Source organism: Fukomys damarensis, unplaced genomic scaffold (assembly GCF_012274545.1).
Source record: "Fukomys damarensis isolate Sample0158 unplaced genomic scaffold, DMR_v1.0_HiC HiC_scaffold_26, whole genome shotgun sequence".
NCBI classification, from domain to species: domain Eukaryota; kingdom Metazoa; phylum Chordata; class Mammalia; order Rodentia; family Bathyergidae; genus Fukomys; species Fukomys damarensis.
This window is the reverse complement of record NW_022900938.1, coordinates 32,785,693-32,807,081: the sequence shown is the minus strand read 5'-3', so window position 1 is coordinate 32,807,081 and position 21,389 is coordinate 32,785,693. Positions and strand designations below refer to the sequence as shown.

The 21,389-nt window shown below is 33.2% G+C and overlaps 1 protein-coding gene across 2 annotated transcripts in view; it reads left to right on the top strand.

Annotated features, from left to right (window-relative positions):
- Psmd14 (proteasome 26S subunit, non-ATPase 14) overlaps positions 1 to 21,389 on the top strand; it is a 90,329-nt gene that overhangs the window by 3,653 nt on the left and 65,287 nt on the right. The window contains exons 2-4 of one of the 2 annotated variants that reach the window (XM_010606833.3): positions 416 to 507; positions 3,793 to 3,929; positions 6,247 to 6,298. In XM_010606833.3, coding sequence (XP_010605135.1) covers positions 6,251 to 6,298 — 48 coding nt within the window. In that variant the 5' untranslated portion in view covers positions 416 to 507; positions 3,793 to 3,929; positions 6,247 to 6,250. The remainder of the gene's footprint in view (positions 1 to 415; positions 508 to 3,792; positions 3,930 to 6,246; positions 6,299 to 21,389) is intronic. The other variant, XM_010606836.3, reaches the window with a different exon arrangement.

Below are 21,389 nucleotides of genomic sequence, written 5' to 3'. Positions count from 1 at the left end.
TTTTTTTTTTTTTTTTTTTTTTTTTTTTTTTGTAGTACTGGGGATTGAACCAAGGGCCTTTGCACTGAATTATATCCCTAATCCCTTTTTTACTTAGAGCTAAGATCTCGCTAAGTTGCCCAGGCTGGGCTCAAACTTGTTGATACTGTTCAGCCTCTCAGAGTGTACCACCATTGCTGGCTAACTTGGCACTCTTAACTGCAAAGTCAAAGCACCTGGCTGTCATATACCGGGAAAAATAGTTATCATTTGTCATCTGGGTCCAGTGGGCCTCATACTTTTACATGCACCTGTAGGTCATTTTACAGATACTTTGCAGAGGTAAAAATAAGGGGTAGTGAAAAACAATCATATTAGTAGTCATAAAGCTTACACATAACAAATTCAAATGTTTATTTATTTTTCTGGTTTTCAGGTTACTGTATATGATGCCTGAAATGGACAGCATTCTTTGAGTGTAGTTGACTGTATCAGTTATCGTGTGTGAACCTGGAACATAACTGTCTGGTAATGATCAATTCTGTATTATATCTCTAGGGGCTGGGAATGTAGCTTAGTGGTAGAATGCTTGCAAAGCGTGTGTAAACCCTAGGTCTAATTGCTTCTCAGCCTTTTGGCTAAGATCAAGTGTAAGCCCTAGGTTTAATCCCTAGCACCATGAATAGAAAAAGCACGTGACTATCTCTTATCAACCTCAGTTTATTTCTTCTGGTTCTTCTTGAACTTGCTACACTTTGTGTATTCTGGGGAGTGTTTAAAATTTAAATCACATAAAATTTACCATTGTAACCATTTTTGGTATGCAGTTCAGGGGCACTAAGTACACTGATATTGTTGAATCACTCTCATCGCTACCACCACCATACATCTCCAGAGCTTACTCCAGCTTCCCAATTCCAATACATTTTGTTTTTTTCTGGTACTGGGGATAGAACTCAGGACCTTGTGCTTGACAGGCGGCATGGCACCCCTGAGCTATATCTCCAGCCTTTCCAGTACTTTTGAGCACACTGATAGCTCATAATTATTTGGAATAGAGAATAGCTATCATTTTTGCTCCATACATAAGTTTCATTTTTTCAATTTATAAATACCAATAGAATTAGTCCAGTAGCTTTTCATTTTTATGTTATGTTTCCTTTCATTCACCTTTGTACACTCCAGCATTTGTCTAAATATGAACTGTATCATAAAAGAGCAAAGAATACCTCATATGTCTCTTTTGCAAAATAGGTACATTGCAAAATAATGAATGATGGCCTTATTAAAAAACTAAATAAGACTGTCATTTCTTTTTTGTGTTAGAAATATTCACTCTTGAAGACCCTTGTTAATTTATTGAAGAGAAATTCAGTAATAAAAGTGTTTTAAAGTGTGTAGTTCAATATCATTTAGTCCATTCACAGTGTTGTACAGTCACTACTTCATTCTAGCTCTAGAACATTTCCATTATTCCAGGATAACTCCTTATTTAATAAATAGTTTTTCCAGCCGGGGATTTGCCTCAGTGGTTCTGCTGCCTGGCTTGCAAGCACAAGAACCCGAGTTTGATCCCAGGTACCAAAAAAAACAAAAAAACAAAAACCTTTTTCCATTTTCTTCCCCTCTCCTAGTCCCTGGTAATCAGTCACCAGTCTGGATTTTGTCTCTGGATTTATTGAATATTTCATATAGATGGAAGTTACCTAATATGTGCCTTTTTTATGCCTGGCTTCTTTCACATAATTTTGTGAGGTTCAGCCACCTCATAACATGTATCAGTACTAAGTGCTTTACATAACTGAATAATATTCCATCAGTGTTACCTGCTCATACATGGAATGATCAAACTATGCAGTGAATGTTTAAATTAAAAGTATTATAATAAAAGACACATTGCCATCATTCTGCATCAAAATACTCACCTCACTTTGAAAACTTATCCCATTGTTTGTTGTTGCCCCTTTCTAAAGCATTTCTGAAAGTCTTTTTTTGTCTTTACAAGATGTGATCAAATACTTGGCTAATGCAGCTATTGAGTTCCATCCAACAGAAAGGTAGGCTCCTAAAACCATTATTCACTGTATTTGGTCCTGTGCTGTTTCACGCTCTTCCCAAAAGTTGAAGTGAGCATGAAGGCAAATGTTTTGAATCAATTCAGAGCATCAGGGCAGCCACCACAGTGCAGTTAGTCACACAAAATAAGGCCTTCAGACTGTTTCAGAAAGTGGCAAGAAAGTTGGAATAAGAGTATTCCAAGAGAAGGGGAATGTTTTTAGGGATTTATGTCAATGTGCCTTTTACTGTAATAAATTTAAACATTAACTATAATTTTTATCACATCATACAAAGCTATATACGTTCTACATATATACAAACACATGATCTATTAAAATCTGTTTTCCATCCATCCTTTTGTGGGCATGTGGATTATCTCCACCTTTTGCCTGTTGTGAATAGTTATGCTATAAGTGTGTATGTAGTTATTTTAATGACCTGTTTTAAATTATTTGGGATCTATTCCTAGGAGTAGAATGGGGGGGAATCATACAACAATTCTGTGTTTAAATTTTTTAAGAACCTTCTAACTGTTTCCAACACTCATTGATTCTTCAGTTTGGGAAAATTTATCTGGGATATTGTCATCTCAACATGTATAGTTTGAGGTTTTGTTTTCATTTAGTTGAAAGTGATTTTACCTCTTAAGGTAACATTGGGCCATATTTGGAGACATTTTTGTATTGTCATGACTGTGTAAGTACTTACTGGCATGTAGTGGGTAGAGGCCACAAGGTTGTGTTTAGCTTTTTTTTTTTTTTGTAAGGATGCTAGTAAACATCCTATAATGCACAAAAGAGTCTTCTTCCCCCAACAAAAACTTACTACTGAATGTCAGTAGTAACAAAGTTAAACTTGATGGCGTGTACCATCAATTTTATTGTCGTTATTAGAGAATAGAGTATTATCTATTTCTTTGTATTCACCTCATAGTTCCCTAATTGTGAGACTTTTTCTCCATTAGTTTTCTTCCCTTTGGTATTAGGGGTGGAAAATGAAAAATTCTGAATTCTCAAGTGGGTCCAGTGAAAGCTTGTAAAAAGAAAGAGTACAATGACGTCTCTGTTTTTTTATATCTGTTTTGAAAGATCATTCAGTACTTTGGACAACAATAAAAACCGAGGGATGATGCAGCTGCTATAAGTTGTTTCACTATTGCATTGTTTTATACAGTTCTATTTTCTTGTCATCTTTTTTGGGGGGCCATAGTTGTGAAAAATTAATAAGTAATGAACTAAGCCCAAGGATGATGAATAGCAGCACAATTTCAAGAGGCAGGAAAAATAATATTACTAATTAATAATTAAGATCCCATAATACATCATATATTTGTAATAATGTATAAATAATATTATTAATTGCATGAGTTCTGGTCTGTTTAAAAATATAAGTAGATTTTGTTTTTTGAAAGACTTCTAGAAAGACTAAAAGTCATAAAATGTCGGTCCTCAAAGTTAGTACTTGAAAATGAAATCTACAGACAAAATTTAGATATAGGGGTTAATAACTATGCTGTATAGCTGCCTGGGATGATAAATCATTCTGTACTCTTAGGAAATCAGTTTTAAAACTGAGGATATAGGTGAGTGGTAAAAGTGCTTACCTAGCCTGCTTAAGGTGCAGTACCCATCACCCCTACCCCCAAATCAATTTTGATTTCCATTTCATTTTTAGAAATTTTGTTCCTAAGGTTTTGGTATAAAAATGTCCTCCTTAATTCTCAAAATAATTGTATCTTATTTATTCTTTTTTTAGGAGACAAAACAAAAAAAAAACAAAAAACCTTGGAAAAACTATACTTGCCAAAATTAGCAGGAGTTTAAGTTAAGAAGAAATTTGTTAAATTCAACAAATTGAAGTGTGACACCTTTAGAGTTACAGATACTGAACAGGTGAGGTTTAAGAATGTATTTTACGACTGGGGATTTAGGTCAGTGGTTCTACCACCTGCCTTGTAAGTGCAAGGACCCGAGTTTGATCGCCGGTAACAAAGGAAAAAGAATGTATTTTACTTTTAAGTATGATAAATACTATGAAAATGTATTTTTTTAACAGTCATAAGATTATGAATATGTGTGATAACCAGATTTTAAGAAATTGTATGATTTAGAATATTTATCACTATATATTTCATTTCCAAATGTTAGTATTTTTATGCAATTTGGTCATCTTATCTTAAATGTTTTTAATTTGTTAAATATTTTTTCCTGTTTGCTGAGACATCTAGTTTTACTAAAAACACAAATTTGACCTGCCAGATTTTCTTTCCCTCTGCTCCCCACATTGCTCATGTATATTCACAGCATCTGGAGTCTGTGTAAAGTCATCAGAAACAACACAGGGAATAGATAAACTGAACACAGCTGGGAATCAGCTTTTGCCTAAAATACATAACAAATATATATTCTATATTGTTTTTTCTTGTTGGTTCTGTATGTTTGTATGCTTGTAATGTTCCAGAAGAAAGTTTCTATTTCTTTGATAATATATTCTAGAGAAAAATTTTTTAATATTTAAAAATATACAGGATTTTTTTTAGTCTTCAGCTTTTAAAAAGTGCTGCATATTGAATATCATATTTAAGTTGAGAAATTTTAATGAGAATGTGATGGAGATTTTGTTTGTAAATGTTATTAGAATGAATTAAGTTTATAAAGTGGAAATTTTGTCTGGACTGTCAAGTTTTCATGCCTTTTAATTTTTAAAGATGAATTTATCTCTTGTGAATCTCACAAAAGTTGAGTGAAACAAGCCAAGTACAAGAAGTATATGATTCCATTTTTATAAAATTTAAAAACCAAAACGAGTCCATGTTGTTAGAAGTTGGAATTCTACCTTTGCAGAGTACTAGAACGAAAAGGGGCTTGAAAGGCTGAGATATGGATAATATTCTCTTTATCTAGGTAATGGTTATTGAATGTCTTCATTTTGTGAAGAATTCATAGCTGTGTTGTTTTTGCATCTCCTTATGTATGGATTTGAATAAAGTTTGCAGTATTATTATAGTTAAATATTAAGATTATATTATTACCGATTCAACAAAAATGACTGGGTGAAAATGAAATGATCATAAGTACATTATTGAGTTTTAGTTTGTATAGAGTCCTCACTAATAAAATGGATAGATGATCCACTAGCTCTTAATTTAGAATATAATTTAAGGCAATACCATTTTTCTAAAACATACTTGAAAGAGGAATTTTAAGGCATAGTAGCTATTTTCAAGTGGAAAAAATGCTTTGTTTCCATTTCTTGATGACTTATTTGTAATTCTATTAATCTTTATTTTTATTTAGCATTTATTTGCTGTTGCAGTGCGAGGATCTAAATCCAGGGCAATTTTTATAATTTGATTACTTCATTTTGTATATTTGAGGCTAAATAAATATGCTTGCAGTATCTTTATTTCTTCTCTGAGTGTCTCATTCTTATAATAGCAAATATTGAAAATAAATCAGATTAGTATTTCAAATTTAACTGTCTTTATATTGATTAACTCTGAAATTGTAATTAAGAGTAGCAGCTTGGTGCTATTCTTCTTGGTGAAGAAGATACATAAATCAACAGTATCTGAAATAACAGAAAATATCTGGTTAGATTCTAAAACACTATCTTAATGCATTTAATGTTTACTCTATAGTATTTCTTTTAGTATAATGAGTTCATTTTTAAAAAGCCTTTGATGCTAATTCAGAGATCTATAATCTGCTCACAATGTCTTTCACATGTAGTTTTGATGATAACTGACAAGCTGTAAGTTAATTAGCACAGAACTTACTAATGAGGATGTTAAAATTTAATTTAAAAGTGAGGATTTTTATTTGTATACTCTGGACAAATTGAAGGAAATTCAATCATACATATGATAAGCATTTCAGGCACTTTTTCCTCATTCAGGTACTATATTAGATAACAATAAGCAAATATAATTAACTTAATGATAGCAAAGTTTTGAAAGTATGCTAAGATTGCTTGTCTTTAAAACTGGGGATAACCCAAAACCAAAGCAGTAAAATAAGGTCTGTTAATTAGCATGGAAGACAGCTTCTTGAATTAATATGTGGTGTTAATTAACAGGAAGTCTGATGTTGTGTTGTAATTACCACCAATATTTTTGACATACTGAGTGACTGAAGGTGAATTATATAGATAGCAATTGAGTAAACACTTTTGTACTTAGAAACGTTTTCCTTTGTTTCTGTTTTATAGAAATATGGACAGACTTCTTAGACTTGGAGGAGGTATGCCTGGACTGGGCCAGGTTAGTATGTAGACTCTGAGTATTTCTTTGTGCATAAACTATAGATTTTTCTCTATTGAAAGAGAAAGCAATCACTGCAAAGAAAGTCACCCAGTAGATTACCTTATGGTAAGATTCTTACCTTATTGCCAATTGTTGTATTGCAACACCAAATAACATATGGAAAACATTTTTTATTATCTTAATTTGCTTTTCTCTTGGGAATGAGATTTTTTTGTTTCCTTGATTAAAATTTTGGAATATGAAATATAAACTTGCCCTTTTGAAAAAAAAAGAACTCAAAACATCTTTAAGTTTACTGTATAAATTTTAGATGTGACACGTGAAAAAATAAACATGATATACTATGCTAGATTAAAAAACTAACCCTTAGATTTTTTTTTTGTATATTCTGTCTTGTCTCATAAATTCCTGCTAGTAATTACAACACAAAAGATGTATTGATAAGCAGTATTTCTTTTTTCCTTAAATTTGATGTATAGTTTCTTTTACATTTTTATTAAAATTAAACAAATTTTCAATTTTTTTGTTTATTTTGTGCCATGCTTTTGGCAAATGCCCTCTGTCCTCTCTGCTTTCAACTGAAAAATTTCTGCCTCTTCTAAATTCTCATTATCTTTCTGGTTACACATTTACTCAATAGTAAGAAAAATGGTGATTATATATTGTTTCCTTCCTGAATCTTCTATGTAGTATATTGTTTTATGACTAAGTATTAGAAATTTGTTTTGTTTTATGAGACAAGGCCTTGCAGTATAATCTAGGGTGGGTTTGAATTTGTTATATACCATAGGCTAGCTTTGAACCCACAGTGATCCTCCAGCCTTAGCCTCCCAAGTGCCGGGATTACAGGGATGTGCTATGCTTGGCTAGACCTTTGTAGCCCTTTATATAACTCATCTTTATACCCCTGTTAGTACCAGCTTTTCCTCATTTCTAAGTCACTATCAATGACTTTGTCTTCCTTCATTTACAGTAAGCTGTATTTACCTTAAAAAAACAAATTTGTTTGAGATTTAATGAAATTTTCTATATTTTAGAAGTATTTTTATAAGAATCTGATTAGATCTGTCATGGTATATAGTAATAATTCCTTTTAGAAAGATGAAATCTATTTGTGATTCTGCATTGTGTACTTGAATAGAGTTCAGTTATTTAAAAATTTTTTAAGTTTTGAATATTTCTTATGTTTCTTTGCTCCACAGTTTCTTCTTGATTTTTCATTTTGTAATATCGGTTTAATCTATCCTCTGGCATATAAAAATGTCAAATGTGAACTGAGATTGTATGTAGATACTACAACTTACAAATTATAGGTAAAGACTAAGATTCTTTTTATTTATTTATTTATATTGTTTGTTTGTTTGTTTGTTTTGTCACAGAGTTCTTATTATATTGCCCAGGCTGGTCTTGAACTCCTGGGCTCATCTGTTTCTACCCCTTCATCCTCCCAGGAATGGTACTATAGGCATAGGCCACCATGCCTGGCCTTAGTTGCATCATAGTTCAATACCAAAAAAACTTTACTTAAGCATGAGATAAATTATGTACCCACCTTGTAAATCTGTGCTGGAAAATTGCAAGGCATGAAATAATGACCACAAGTTATGTTATGTTGTGTGTGGTTCACTACTGTAAAACTTTATATTAAGTGGAAAACTAAATGTTCACTAATTTCTCACTGATTCTCATTGTATTAATTGGCTATTGTGTGTTCAGTTTGTACTCTTTGAAACTTAAAAATATGCTGCTTAAGAAACTTAAGTTTTTTTATATATGTATTTTATCTCCCCAGTTAGTTGACAAACTCAAAATAATAACTTGAAGAATTTTTATCTTTGTGGCATCTCCCTTATCAAATACTGGGTGATTAGATGATCAGAAATATTTTCCATAAAATTTGATCTTAGTTTGTTCTAGGACTAACTTGACAAATTCAGTATTATTTCTGGAACATGGAATATTAAGTGTATTGTTTCTGAATAAGTATATATAGTAAGAAGTCTTTTTTTCTTTTGCAATGCTGGGAATTTCACACATGCTAGACATGCTCTACCACTGAGTTACACCCTCAGCCCCATAAGAAATCAAAGATCTTTGAATTGATAGTAGCTATCTTTTCATTAGCTAAGGTGTAGCAAACAGTAGTAGTAGCAAAGGAGACACATGTTGGTCTGTTCCATCAAAAATCAGTGGGAAATGTTAATCTTTCATATTTTTTTTCTTTTCTTTTTGGTACTGGGGATTGAACTTGGGACCTTGCACTTGCAAGGCAGGTGGTAGCACCACTGAGCTAAATCCCTGGCCCTATTTCATTGATGGAAAAGGCAAGTTACTTGCTGATAAGTAGTTTTGCAGTAGTTTGGCCCTTTTAAAACATGGGACTAATAGGATCAGAGCATGTAAGGGCCTCATATAATTTCTTGAGAGTTCTTGGTAGTTATTTAACCTTAAGAGTTGAATAGACTTTTGTCCCCTTTCAAGAGTTTTTTCCCCCCTTAATTAAAGTATAAGAAGCATGGCTATTTTATGAGTGAATGGGCCTTCTTAAATCACTGTTGATAATAATAGGCTTACTCGGATGAGTGAAATGTCCAAGACTCTTTTCATAGCATTATTTAGCAGTTACTACTTAATTGATTTACAGGCATTTTGTGTTGTTCCCAATTGAGTACATTTCTGATGACAACCAGGAGTTGGTATCAAACCTCATAAGTTAAAGGCTTTAGTTCTGTACCAAATTGCCCTTACTTCAGATGCCAGCTGTAGTTCACATATCTCCAGGATGCTTTCCCTTTTGACTGACTAGCTGGTTTTTGGAAGTCACCCTAACTCCCTCAGGTTCAGTAATCTACAATAATTTAACTTAGAGAAAGTACTACACTTATGATAACATTTTTATTATAATAAATACAGATACAGATGAGAAGAATCAGCCAGTGAAGAGACACATAGGTCAAAATCTGCACATCTTTCAATTCCAGCTGCTTCAGTGGAACCTCAGCATCCAGAGTGTTTTTTATGGTTTTATGGTTGAGACCAATCTTTAGCTTCCTTTCCCTCCTCTGAAATAGACCTGCTTAATACTAGTAGTCGCAAACCTTAATCATATGTGGTCTTTGTGGTGAACAGCTTCCACCTAGAAACCTTCTTGGAGCTCATGCAGAGTCACTCCTTAGCATAACAAACATTTAAAAGGGTTTTGAGGCTTTGAGCCAGAAATCAAGAATAAAGACCACACAACTTTTATTTTCAGTCTTGACTCCATTATTTATATGGAACTAATTCAACCTTTCATTAGTTTTCTTGTTCTTACTTACATTTTATTTATTATAACTCCCAAGTCCTCACACATCTATAGATTTTGTGTATATTGAGTAATCAGTGTTTTGGTTTCTTTCTGTAGGTGCTGGGATAGAAATGTTTCAGTTATTTGTTTTAGGTCTTGGTCTGATGTTTTGATTGAAAGATTAAATTAACATAGCAGTGGAAAAAATTCCTGGAAAAAGAAATAATACAATTTTCATGGATGAGTAGTCTTAGTGTCACATACCAGTCCTCTCCAGTTACAAAAATACTTAAATGTTTACCTGTGGCCAGATGTATGTTACAACATTAGGCAACAGGGAAAATGAATGAATTAGCTTGTATATAACAATATGTATAACAAGCCATATAAACATTATAAGAAAAAATATGCAACATGGAGGCATTGGTGTAAATCTTAAAAACTCAAAGTTACACTCTTTTCAAGGATACATAACTTTATTTTATTTATTTTGTTCTGTGCTGAGGCTTGAATCTAGGGCCTTGAGTAAAAGTATTATTACAGGTTCCATAGAAGCATTGTTCGATACACCTTTCTGCAATGATATAAACATTCTATAGCTGCATTAATACAGCAGCTGTTAGCCATGTGTCTGTTAAGCACTTGTACTATGGACTCTGTGAGATACACCTAGTGTAGTGATGACAACCTGTTTAGAGCTTTCAGTGATACAAGTAGCCCAGTGTAGCACGTATGCCATAGATTCACCACCACTGACCTAGTGTTACTGGGGGAGGGAGAGGATGGAAAGCGGATGAGAAAGGAATTAAGGTTTGTTATATACATATACCAACTTCACATAAGGCATGAAAGTAAACATTATGTATTACATGTAATAATAAAATGTTTTTAAAAGAAAGAAAAATAATCTCAATTAAAATTTTAAAATTCTGAAATAGGCATTGTAGCTAGTGGTTCTTATATTTCACAGCTCAAGCCTAGATGGCCCACACCAAATTCATGAGAAGGGAGACAGACAAAAGGAATGCCAGCTTCATATATAATGTTCTCTCTTTTTAATGCACAAATCATAGACACTAAGTAACATTAAATGACCTTTTTTTTAGTAGTACTTTTTAAAACCATCAGGTCAAACCAAATCAAATTCATTTGAATTTGCTTTTCAGTACTTTTTCTTATGCCTTACCTAGGTATTCCATATTCTTTCCTACATCTTGGATTTGAATGGGAAAATGCTAGAAAGCTTGTAGAGACTAGTTCTCACCAGGCCTTATGGTAGATTCTGTTTTGAGTAAGTTGGGAAGCAATTAGATTGCTAGGCAAAGGAATTTGCTTATCAGCCTTAACATTTTTAAAGAACCTGGATACTCTGGAGATGAGATGTAGGAAGCTAAGAATGGACACAGACAAATAGCTGCTACAATAACATTTTAAGGTAAGTTAGATTAATGTGTTATATTTTTGTTTTGTTTTGGTACCAGAGATTGAACTCGGGACCTTGTGCTTGCGAGGCAGGTGGTGGCGCCACTGAGCTAAATCTCTGGCCCAGTGTGTCATATTTTTATCAACTAGAGAAATTCTGCTGTGGCATGACCTACTGTAGATTACTGTACATGATTAATATTTATATTATACCTTTTACCTTTGAAATAGAAGCTTTCATTTTGCTATAAGCATCAATGATCAGAATGAAAATGAGCTGGGTTTTAGAAAAGGCTACTATGAGTTATTTTTATTCCTTGAGTTCTCTAGCCTATTTATATTACCAGAGTTTATATCTGGTAGATACTTGTTTACTTTTTTTTGTTTTTGTTTTAGTATCTTGTGATCTTTTGTGTACTTCTAAACATTGTTAGATTATTTTGACCATTTTCCCTTCAAATTCTGTAGGGAAGGGGTCAAGAACTTTTGATAGTATTATTTCTTTGCTTCACTACAAATAGTGATTTTTCTTTAAAACAAAGCAAAAATACAAATTGCCTTTTAATGGTTTTTCATTTGCTACTCTTACCTGAGCACTATGTTATTTTAAAAAGTACAGTACTAGTCATTCTATTAATATATTTGACCTGATATTTCTCCTGTAAAAAATGGAGTCAAAAGTAATCTAATTAGAGCGGTCTTTCTAGTGATCATTGTAGTGTAGGTCTTCTGAACAGTTACTAAACTGAAAAATGTTCTTTTGAGAAGCCCCATTGACTCTTGAGGATTATCAAGTATAAGTGAAATTTTTGGTGGGTGTGTTGTAGTTAATCTGTATCATTTTACTTGAAACTGTAGTTTTGACAAATCTTTCAAGGAAAACTTGATGTTAAATTTTTATTTTGATAGAAAATTACAATAAAATTTTTTGAGTTAAAACAGTGGTGATATATTTTTAATTGCTATCCTCAAGTATTAATCATTCTTATGAAGTAAGGCAAAATCAAAATTATGAAAAAATAAAATGGTAAAGGTTTTAAATTTGAAGTCAAGGATACAATGAACTTATGACATCTGATTATGTTTTTGGTAGAATATATGGGATGAAAGTCGAGAAGATACATCTGTTTAATACAAGAAACTAAGTCATTGCAATATAATTTTAATATTCCAATTGCACAGGATGCTATGATCTTAAAAGATCCAGACTATGTCTTTTCTGTCCTTGCCATCAACATTGTTTTATATGTTCGATTTGCTAGTTACATTTCTGATTTGGCACACTGATTTGGGGTTTTGTGGTTTAAACTTATGCAACATAAGTTCAAATTTGAGTTCATAGCATCATTTAGACAATTGCAGTATCTTGATATTATACCCATGTAGACCCTTGGCATGTTGGAATGTAGTTCTGACCCACCACACAAAATCAAGGTTGTTCTTTGTGAAATGTTTGTGTTACATGCCCTGGAAGTTACCTCCAGAGATGGGCAGTTATCTCCATGGGACAGCCTCCTATTGCTGCTTTTCAAATCAGTGATTTTATAGGCTCTTCCCTCTAGAAGAGTGAAGTACCTGTGAAGGACACAATGGGAAGGCTGAGGGTCCATAAAGAGTAAATTAATGATGATACTTTTCTTTTGCTTCTTGTCTGTACATTCCCCTTCTTTTTGCTGAAGTACATTCTTATCTGCCTATGGTTGCTCCTTGTTAATTAGTTCTTTATCCCCAGATGTAATAAATAGTAAAGCTTGAGTAACTAGGAACAAAATGCTTATCAAAATATATAGCACAGCTGAAGTAGCTCAGTGGTACTCAACCTGCATGTGCCATTCCCTGGGATTGATCCCTAATACTGCCTCCACCCCTAAATGTAGAGTAAAAAAACCTAGTTTTAGAATACTGTCTCATTCTCTTTTATTGGGAGAAAAATTTCTTTTCTGTATGGGAAACTATTTCATTACCTAGTATATTTCTGTTACCATAGTGTAGCTATATTACTATAGGGATATGATTTTGATTTCATTTTAGTATGCATCTAGTTTCATTATTTCTGGTAACCATTCCCTTCCTGCTTGCAGATTCTAGTTAATATACACATTTCCTAATGAGGTCTTTGACTATTTTATAGCCCAGTTTTTCTACAAGCCTCCACTTTGGAGGCTTTCTGTTTGAAATGCTATGAAAATGGCACTAACATGAGATAGCTAGGTACTCTGAGTAGGGAATGGCATTGCTAGTGGGGTCTACATTAAATATATGGAGACCCCGTGTTTTAAAAATTGTATCAGGTTTTCTTTTGAGAATTTGTAGAAATAAGGTAGGAGTAGAGGAGAGGCAGTAGACTAATGCTGAATACCTTCCATGTTCTGATGTGAGATATTTGTTTAGTCTTCTCATTCAATCCTTACAGTAATTCTACATAGGTAGGGATAATTATTTCCATATTATAGAATTGAATCATGGCACTAACAAGAAATGGAGCTAGAAACACAAGTCTTTTTTATGTCAAAGCCTGTTTGCCTCAAGTAGATAAACTCTAGGGTTTTCACTGGATACTTCCTTCATAAATTAATGTAATTTTTATTGCAAAATGTAGATGACGAGTAAGATGTTTGCTTTTAAAGTTTTGAGGAAATTAAAAATATTTAAGGTGGTTATTACATGAAATGCTTAGTCCATATTCTTAAATGAAATGGTTATTTTTTACATGTTTTGCTCTGCATTCTTACTCATGGAGTGAGTAAATGTTTCATCTTATTTCTTGTGTTAATATATAGTATGACATAAAGGTAGAGGTTACAAACAGTACAACTTTTAAAAGGAGCTTTGCATTTCTGACTCTTTGCTTATAACATTTTTCTTACCATTCAAAATCAGATTACTGTGCTAAACTAATTGCCAAAATATGTTGTTTCACTAAAAATATTATTTTGGGAAAGAATAAGCTTTTCTTATTAAGCTAATTTCAGTGACCTGTCTTGTTGTACCTTGACTTCTAATCATGTAAAAAAGAGATACAGAGAGCTGTTTTATTTGAATAATAGACTTGCCAATTAGCCATCAAGTGCTTCCATCTGTGAAATTGTTGATCAGATGGGTTAGCTGGGATGTTTCCAGACTAGGGCATCATAAATGGCACTTGAAAACTGTCACTTTGATGATGAGGTTTCAAGTATTACACTGCTTGATGCTGTGGAACCATTTTTTTCCTTTTGCTGTACCATGTTTTTTTAGAACATACTGATCCCATTTATGAATTTTGTGGCATCGAGAGAACTTGGGAGACATGCCACTGATGTAAAGTTCCAGTTAATCTGCTTCCCTGGCCTGTGCTGGGTTTAAACCAGAGTGGTAACAGCTTCTTTCGTGGCCTTTGTAGTAGTGTTGGTTGGTGATCTGACTGACACAAGCAAACAGTGCTCGTTGCCTGTGTGCCTGGAGCTGGCATGCGTTAGCAAGTTTCTTTGCACTTTCCTATTGAATAGACTCACTCCTTTATATAAATGTATAATAGCCTAAGGCCACATAAGTGTTGAGATGTTTAAATTTTTTATTAGTTCATGTTTGCAGTATATGATGTTTACATTTATCATGGGGTGTTGGTACATGTACAAAACACATCTTGATTCTTTCTACTTTCCCTTCATCCCTCCACCCCTCCCCCTACATCCCTTGGTCTTCTCAATGTAGCATTTGTGTGAAATGATTTTGACATCTGTTCTATAGGATTTAAATTACTGACAATTATTATGTTTTAAAATTTGTTAATAACCTAGACATACAAATTTCTATAAGTAATTGTATATATTTCCTCACTTTCATATCTCCCTTACTTGGCCTTATACAGTATTTTGTAGAAAGTTTTCCTAGTAAATTTACTTCCTTAAATGACAGTAAGTGTGATTAGACATCAGAGTCTCTGAATAATTCTGTGGTAGAACTGTACTGTACTTCTGTACAAATCCACATTCTTGAAATTTGGGCAGGCTTTTTGGTCATCAGTCTGGGGACAAATTCGTGGCCCTTGTCACTTTGGAGATACTAGCCTTACCTTCTGCCTGCACTGCTACAGGTCTCTAGCCTGCCAAACTCACTCTGAAAGGCACTATGTATTGGATAATGGTCAAAAGCTCTTGAGCTAGGCTAGATCTAAACAGTGGCTGAGATCCAGGGAAGAAGAGAGAATAAAAAGTCTAACTCTGTAGGACAGGAGATAGTTTAGGGTCTTGTTCTCCAAATTAGATTTTCATGTATTAATATCATCTCCTGGCTCTTTAATTTCCCCAAGTGAACAGTGTCTTACTGAGAGAAAAGTATTAATTTAACTGTAATTTGGAGTATCTTAGTACTGTGTTTTTTTTGTTCTCCAAGATTTAGGTGTTATTCACTCTCAGTGAAAATACCCAGTAGTGAATGGATAATGTTCATTCATTAAGCAGTGAGTTTCCCTTTACAAGTGAGGAAATTGAGGCATGTAACTTGTTATTTTATTTTTATTTTTGCAGTGCTCATTAACAACTTCAATACAAAATTTGAAAAAAATGTGATTTCAGAACAGAACTGAAAGTCTATGTTGCTTTTAGGTGCTCCTCTGCAGAGCATTAAGTGGAATTATAAGGAAAAGAGAAGAGAAATGGATGCGACAGTGTGACCTGTGCTTTTTTCCCCAGAAGAATGGGACATTCCCCTGTGCCTGTGACTACTGTCATTCTTATGCTTTCTAAGCATATGTATTTTTTTTTGTTCCCTTTGCCTTAATTCTTCAGAAGCAGAAACTGCATAATATTTTAATTGGTGTTCCAAATAGTATTGTGCATAGATTAATGCTTAATAAAGTACAGGAAGTGAGTGGTCTGCAGTATTTCTAGGAAGTTTCAGAGATAATTTTTGGCCCACAGCCTCTACTGTGCCATTGAACCTGTGTTTTTTTTTCATACTTTTAATGATCATAAATCGGGAGAACTATTGTGTTGTGAGAGTCAAGGTATTTTTAAATAGGCAAGTAATTATTTCATTACCCATTTTATTTATTACCCATTTTAAAAAATTAATTTTATTGGTACATTTTAGATATATAAACATTACCCATATTAAGTATATATGACATGTTATAGAATTTGTAAGTTGTAAATGGTTATATGTTGAATGTTAAATGTTCTTGCCATCTCTATTCCTTTTTCTAGAAACTATTTCTGTTAGCATTTTCTCTGCTCCTCAGAACATATTCTTTATCATTTTTGTCTTATGGACTTTCTGTGAAGATAGAAGTATCTGGCTGCCTAGCATAGTAGCCAGTAGCTACATGTGGATTGAGTTTTTGAAAAATAGCTGATATGACTAAAAAACTAAATGTTTAAATTTTATTTAACTTCAAGGTTTGATCTCTAGCATACAAAATTTTATTTAATTAAAATAAGTTTAATATCTACAGTGGCCAATGGCTACTGTATTAAATGTGTATAGTGTGTATCCTGGAAATTATTCCATCTCTTACGTGTGTGTGTGTGTGTGTGTGTGTGTGTGTGTGTGTGTGTGTATAAATGGCTGGCTTGCTTTCCTATTTTAAGAATGAATTATGATTTAACAATTCCTCTCTTGATAAACACTTCCATTTTCCCCCTATCTTTTGATTTACAGTGTTGTGATAAACATTTCTTTGACAGTACCATTCTCATGCATATTTTCAGAGAGTACATTTGTAGAAGTGGAATAGTGTTTGATCAGAATAGGTTTAGGCTGATGTAGAAATAGTACAGTTTTGCATTGAATTTAGGATTCACCACTTTTACATCGGTCGTGTTAAACATGCTAATTAATAACTTTGAGTTTGAACTTTCTTTTATAAAATAGTATAGTTGGCTGGGGATGTAGCTCAGTGGCACCACACCTGCTTGGCAAGCTCAAGGTCATGTGTTTGATCCTTGGTAGCAAAAAAACAAACAAAAAAAATGGTGCTATAGCATATTTGTTGAAGTATTATTATTCAAATAATATGTATGTAAAAGATCTCTCAAATGGTGCTAGGAGCTCAAATTAAGAGTGGTAGATAACGATAGCTTTACTGATACCTTTTTTAAAATTAATACCAAGTACACAACAAATTCAGAGGCCCATGTTTAATATTGACTTTGGCAGAAGCCTTAGAATAGCTCTGGCTAGCTTATTTTAGGTTTGTTAGGGCAGTCTACCTTTTATTCATTTAAGTTAATTATTCATAGCCACCTATAAATTATTTTTATATGTTAATTTAGAATGTTTGCATTCTAACAGGCTAAATTGTAAATTTCAAATTCTACAGGGTGCCTTGCCTGTCAGCCAGTAGTTAAATTTAAGCAGTGTTGACTTGTGTTTCAATACTGTATTTTATGGCCTGTTGGTAGAAAACAAAAATGAAAGTACTGATAGTATTTAAAATAGTTAGAGGCTTAAAATAATATGAGTTATGCAAGCATTTAGGAGTTTGAATATAATCTTCTTCTTAGTATTTTTCAGTGATGTGGCTTATTTGAAATAAAACCCTTAGGATTATATTGAAGAAAACTTTGCAATTTGATTCCTACACCACCGTGATTTTTTGTTGTTGTTGTTTTTGGGGTTTTGTTTGCTTGTTTGTTTTTGGTACCAGGGATTGAACTCTATACTTTGTGCTTGTGAGGCAGGTGGCAAAACCACTGAGCTCAATCCCTGGTCCTGACCACCATGATTTTTATGCTATATTCTTAATTCACTGGCAATTATTGGTGAGCTCATTTTAAATTTTTCTTGACTTTCTTCATAAATATTAAAGTCAGTTGTCAACACTTTGTACTGTCATATAAGTGGATGGCTTTAAATATAACTTATTCAAAGTTATGTAGAGAAAAATTAGATAATTTCAACCCAAAACTTTGCAAACTTATAGATTAAGAATTAGTTTCAAGTTTGTCTGTGTAAAAGCAAGAAAGAAATATGCTCTGCTTTTTTCTACTTTTCATCTTTTAAATATGAGTAAATAAAAGCATATTTATGTATGAAACTCAGCTAAGGAAATAAAGTATTAAACTTTTCTATCTAAATTTAATATTTCTAAGGCATATTTATTATGTTGATATTAAAATTACTACTTTATGGTAGACACTAGTAATGTAAATATTAAAGATTTATTTTTAGAAGTAGGAGGAATAGCAGTTATGTGCCAGGCTGTATACCAAATATATTCTATATGTTATCTCATTTATTTTCATATTAACTAGTATCTTGTGGTATAATTAACCTGATTCACAAGGAAAAGTGAGTCTTAGCATTAAGCAATAGAGAGTCAACCTCAGATTAAGTCTGACTTCAAAATACCCAAACCCTTCAACAGTAATTTAGTTTGGAAGAGGTTTAACACATTCTCAATGGCTTGATGCATTAGTGGTACATGCATGACTGTCCTTTCAGGTGGCTTATACCACCTGAGGGGACTGCCCATGCCACCACATGGTGGGACAGTACAGACATCCATGTACCACCAGTTCAAGATGGTGGGAACATAACACGTTCAAATCAGAGCCCCCTAGCAGTGAGACATGCATTACAGCCTGATTGTGAACATGTAATGAGGTTGTTGATAGACATTGTCAACTTCCTTATACACTGAACTCACAAGAATTATGTGGTGCACATGGTCATTCTTAGTTTACAGTGGTATTCCATGGCTGTCAGTATAAGCAACTTTGAGCAGTAATGTAATTTTCAAAGTACCACATATAAAAAATAATCTACACTTGCAGTAATTGAGATGATGATATACTGTAGCAGAAAGGGCTTTGGACCATGGACTAGTAGATGTGGGTTCATTATTGAATGTACCTCCCGGCTCTAGGATACTCAAATTATTTAATTTATCGGTACATCTTAGGTATACAGTACAGTTACATTCATTATTGGGATCTTGTACCTTTACAAGACAGGTCTTGGTTCTCATTTTTCCCCTTGTCCCTGCCCTCCCTTCACCCCCTCCTCACTTCCCCATTTACAGACACTTTATTTCCATTTTTTCATTTTCTTATATTTTTTTCTTTTCCCTTATTACCTTTCCCCTACTCAAATTATTTAATTTATCTACATTTATTTTCCTACCTGTGTATTTTTTAAAAATAAGATCATACCTCTTTGACTACTTAATTGTTGGGAAGATCAAACTTGACAAAACTCTAAAAATATTTTGTAAAATCACATAGCACTTAGCAGTTTAATCTAAAAATGGTGATCTCCAGGCTCATAGCATTGTGAGTTGTAGAACTTTATTTAAGCATCCTTAAACTAGTTTGCCTTTTTTTGACCAGAATTTCTTTCAATTCATGGAAATATCTTTGGAACTGTAAGTTACAAGAATTGAAATTTTTCAAACTGGTTTGTGGGTGATTGCAGGTGGTTTTTTTTTGAGACAGGGTCTCACTATGTAGTTGAGACTGACCTGGAACTCGCTATGTAGCGCAGGCTGGTCTTGAACTCACAGCAGTCCTCCTGCCTCAGCCTCCCGGGTGCTGGGATTACAGGCATGTGCCACCATGCCCGGTGAATGCAGGTGTTATAGTTACACTGTAGATAGAGCCAAGAGATTTTTTTTAATATAGAAAACTGCTCAAAAATTTTTAAATTGGACATTTCTGAAGGAATGTAATTTTTAAAAATTTTTATTAGTAGGCCAGGGATGTAGCTCAGTGGCGCTGCGCCTGCCTGGCAAGTGGAAGGTCCTGAGTTTGATCTCTGGTACCCCAAAATATTTTTTTTTATCAGTACGTATTTGCCACACATATCAGTATATTCATCATGGGGAGTTGGTACATGTACATAACATATCCTCATTCTTTTTAACCCTCCCTACCTCTTGGTCCGCTTTCATTTACAAAAGACTTATCCTGTTTCTATTTTCTGTTTTTATTTTGCTCTTTAATTTATTTATACTTTGGGTTTCTCATATAAGAGAAACCATATGATATTTAAGATGTGTCTGATTTATTTCATTCAACACTGTGGTCTCAAGGTGTGACTTAAATATGTTCTTTATGACAAGAGTGCAGTACTCCATTGTATATAAATAACATTTTCTTTATTCGTTCTTCTGTTGATGAACATGTAGACTGTTTCCAAGATTTAGCTATTATGAATTGTGCTGCTGTAAACATGGACATACATATATCACTGTAATATGACTTCTGTAACTTTTGGGAAGATACTTGGAGGAAAATATCTGGATTGAATGGAATTTCTACTTTTACTTTTTTAGGAATCTCCATACTGATTTCCATAATGGTTGTACCAGTTTATATTCTACCAACTATGTAGGAGGGTTTCTTTTTCTCCACAGCCTTATCAGCATTTATTATTATTTTGATTTCTTGATGATAACAATTATTTCTGAACTAAGATGGTATCAGCGTTCTTTTAATTTGTATTTCTCTGATGGCCAGAGACGTTGAACATTTTTTCATTTGTACTTCTTCTGAATAATGTCTATTCATTTCTCTAGTTCTCAGAGGAATGATGTTTGTATTTTGATTGGGATTGTATTGAATATGTATATCAGTTTTGGAAGTAATAGCCATTTGACAATATTGGTGTACTTGTCCATGTACAGGGGATATGTATCTTTCCATTTTTGATGATTTTGATCTATTTTTTAGAGTACTATAGTTTTTGTTATAAAGGTCTATCACTTTTTTGGGGGGGGTACCGGTTAAAGGTCTATCACTTTGTTAACTCCTAAGTACTTAATTTTTCTTGATGGCATTATGAATGATATTCTTTCCTAGTTTTTCTTTTGGTAGATTTATTATTGGTGTTCTAAAATGCTATTGATTTTGGTGTATTGACTTTATATCTTGATACCTTGCTGAGGTTATTAATTCAATGAGTCTTTTGGTGGCATTTTTGGGGTCTTTTATGTAAAGAATCATGTTGTCTGCAAATAGGATAGTTTGACTTTTTCTTTTCCTATACCTCTCTCTTTTATTATTCTCACTTACCTGATTGCTCTGTCTAAAGTTTCAAGACATATATTGAACAGTAATGTGATGATAGTGTCTTCCTGATTTTAGAGGAAAAGCTTTTACTTTTCCTTCATTTAATATGTTGACAGTAGATTTGTCAAAAATGGCTTTTATCAGCTTGAGATTGAGTCCTTCCTTCTATACCAATTTTCTTCAGGGTTTTTAATATGAATGGGTATTTGATTTGGTCAAAGATTTTTTTCTGCATCTATTGCTATAACTGTGATTTTTTTACTTTGATTCTGTGTATGTGATGTATTAATATTTACTGATTTGTGAATGTTGAACCATCCTTGCATTCCTGAGATGAAGTCAACTTGGTCATGAGGTATTGTCTTTTTTTTTTTTTTTTTTTTTTTTT